The 1,366-nt window shown below is 60.2% G+C and overlaps 1 protein-coding gene across 1 annotated transcript in view; it reads left to right on the forward strand.

Moving 5' to 3' along the window:
• Positions 1-220: 220 nt before the first annotated feature.
• Positions 221-1,366, forward strand: part of LOC121874250 (glutamate receptor ionotropic, NMDA 2A-like) — a 71,829-nt gene continuing 70,683 nt past the window's right edge. The window contains 1 exon segment of the mRNA XM_042378343.1: positions 221-241. Coding sequence (XP_042234277.1) covers positions 221-241 — 21 coding nt within the window.

Genomic DNA, 1,366 nt, shown 5'->3' on the forward strand with positions numbered 1-1,366 from the left:
TAAGATAACATCATTCAACACAAAGATAACACCGTCACCACTAAGATAACATCATTCAACACAAAGATAACACCGTCACCACTAAGATAACACTGTCACCACTAAGATAACACCGTCACCAATAAGATAACACCGTCACCACTAAGATAACATCATTCAACACAAAGATAACACCGTCACCACTAAGATAACACCGTCACAATTGCTTCATCAGAGACAAATGAACACAACAGATGACGAGGTAACAGTCAGACTCCCTCCACCACACAACCTGTCCGACTCATTACTCTCCCTCACCTGATAACATCTTGAAGGAGAGGGTGAGGGGTGGGAGAGGGAGAGGGTGGGAGAGGGAGAGGGTGGGGTGGGTGGGAGGGTGAGGGTGGGAGGAGGGAGGGGTGGGAGGGTGGAGGGGTGGGAGAGGGAGGGTGGGGAGGGTGAGGGGTGGGGAGAGGGAGAGGGGTGGGAGGGTGGGGAGGGGTGGAAGAGGGAGGGGGAGGGTGGGGAGGGGTGGGAGAGGGAGAGGGTGGGGAGGGTGAGGGGGGAAGAGGGGAGAGGGTGGGGAGGGGTGAGGGGTGGGAGAGGGAGAGGGTGGGAGGGTGAGGGGGTGGAAGAGGGAGAGGGGTGGGAGGGGAGGGGTGGGAGGGGAGAGGGGGGAGGGGAGGGGGGGAGAGGGAGAGGGGGAGGGTGAGGGGTGGGGAGGTGGGAGGGGGAGGGTGAGGGTGGGGAGGGAGAGGGTGGGAGGGGTGATGAGAGGGAGAGGGGGGAGGGTGAGGGTGGGAGAGGGAGAGGGTGGGAGGTGAGGGGTGGGAGAGGGAGAGGTGGGAGGGTGAGGGGGTGGGAGAGGAGAGGGTGGGAGGGTGAGGGTGGGGAGAGGGAGAGGTGGGAGGGGTGGGGAGGGTGGGAGAGGGAGAGGGTGGGAGGGTGAAGGGTGGGAGAGGGAGAGGGTGGGAGGGTGACGGTGGGAGAGGGAGAGGGGGGAGGGTGAGGGGTGGGAGAGGGGAGAGGGTGGGAGGGTGAGGGTGGGAGAGGGGGTTAAATGGAGAGGAAGGTGAGAGGTGGGAGAATGGGAGGGGAAGAGGGGAGAGAGAGAGAGAGAGAGAGAGAGAGGGGAGAGAGAGAGAGCAGAACCTTGGCTAAATTAATTCACAGATCACAGACAAGATACTAAATTGATGTCGTTATGTGGGTTTAGAGTGTGGGGTAGATAGGGGAGGTGGGGAGATAGGGGAGGTGTGGGGGAGATAGGGAGGTGTGGGGAGAGTAGGGAGGTGTGTGGGGAGATAGGGAGTGTGTGGGTAGATAGGGGAGGCGTGGGGAGATAGGGAGGGGAGATAGGGAGCAAGTGGGTTCGTTGAGTTTATAA

The sequence above is a fragment of the Homarus americanus genome, unplaced genomic scaffold, assembly GCF_018991925.1.
Source record: "Homarus americanus isolate GMGI-L3 unplaced genomic scaffold, GMGI_Hamer_2.0 scaffold55640, whole genome shotgun sequence".
Classification (NCBI taxonomy): Eukaryota; Metazoa; Arthropoda; class Malacostraca; order Decapoda; family Nephropidae; genus Homarus; species Homarus americanus.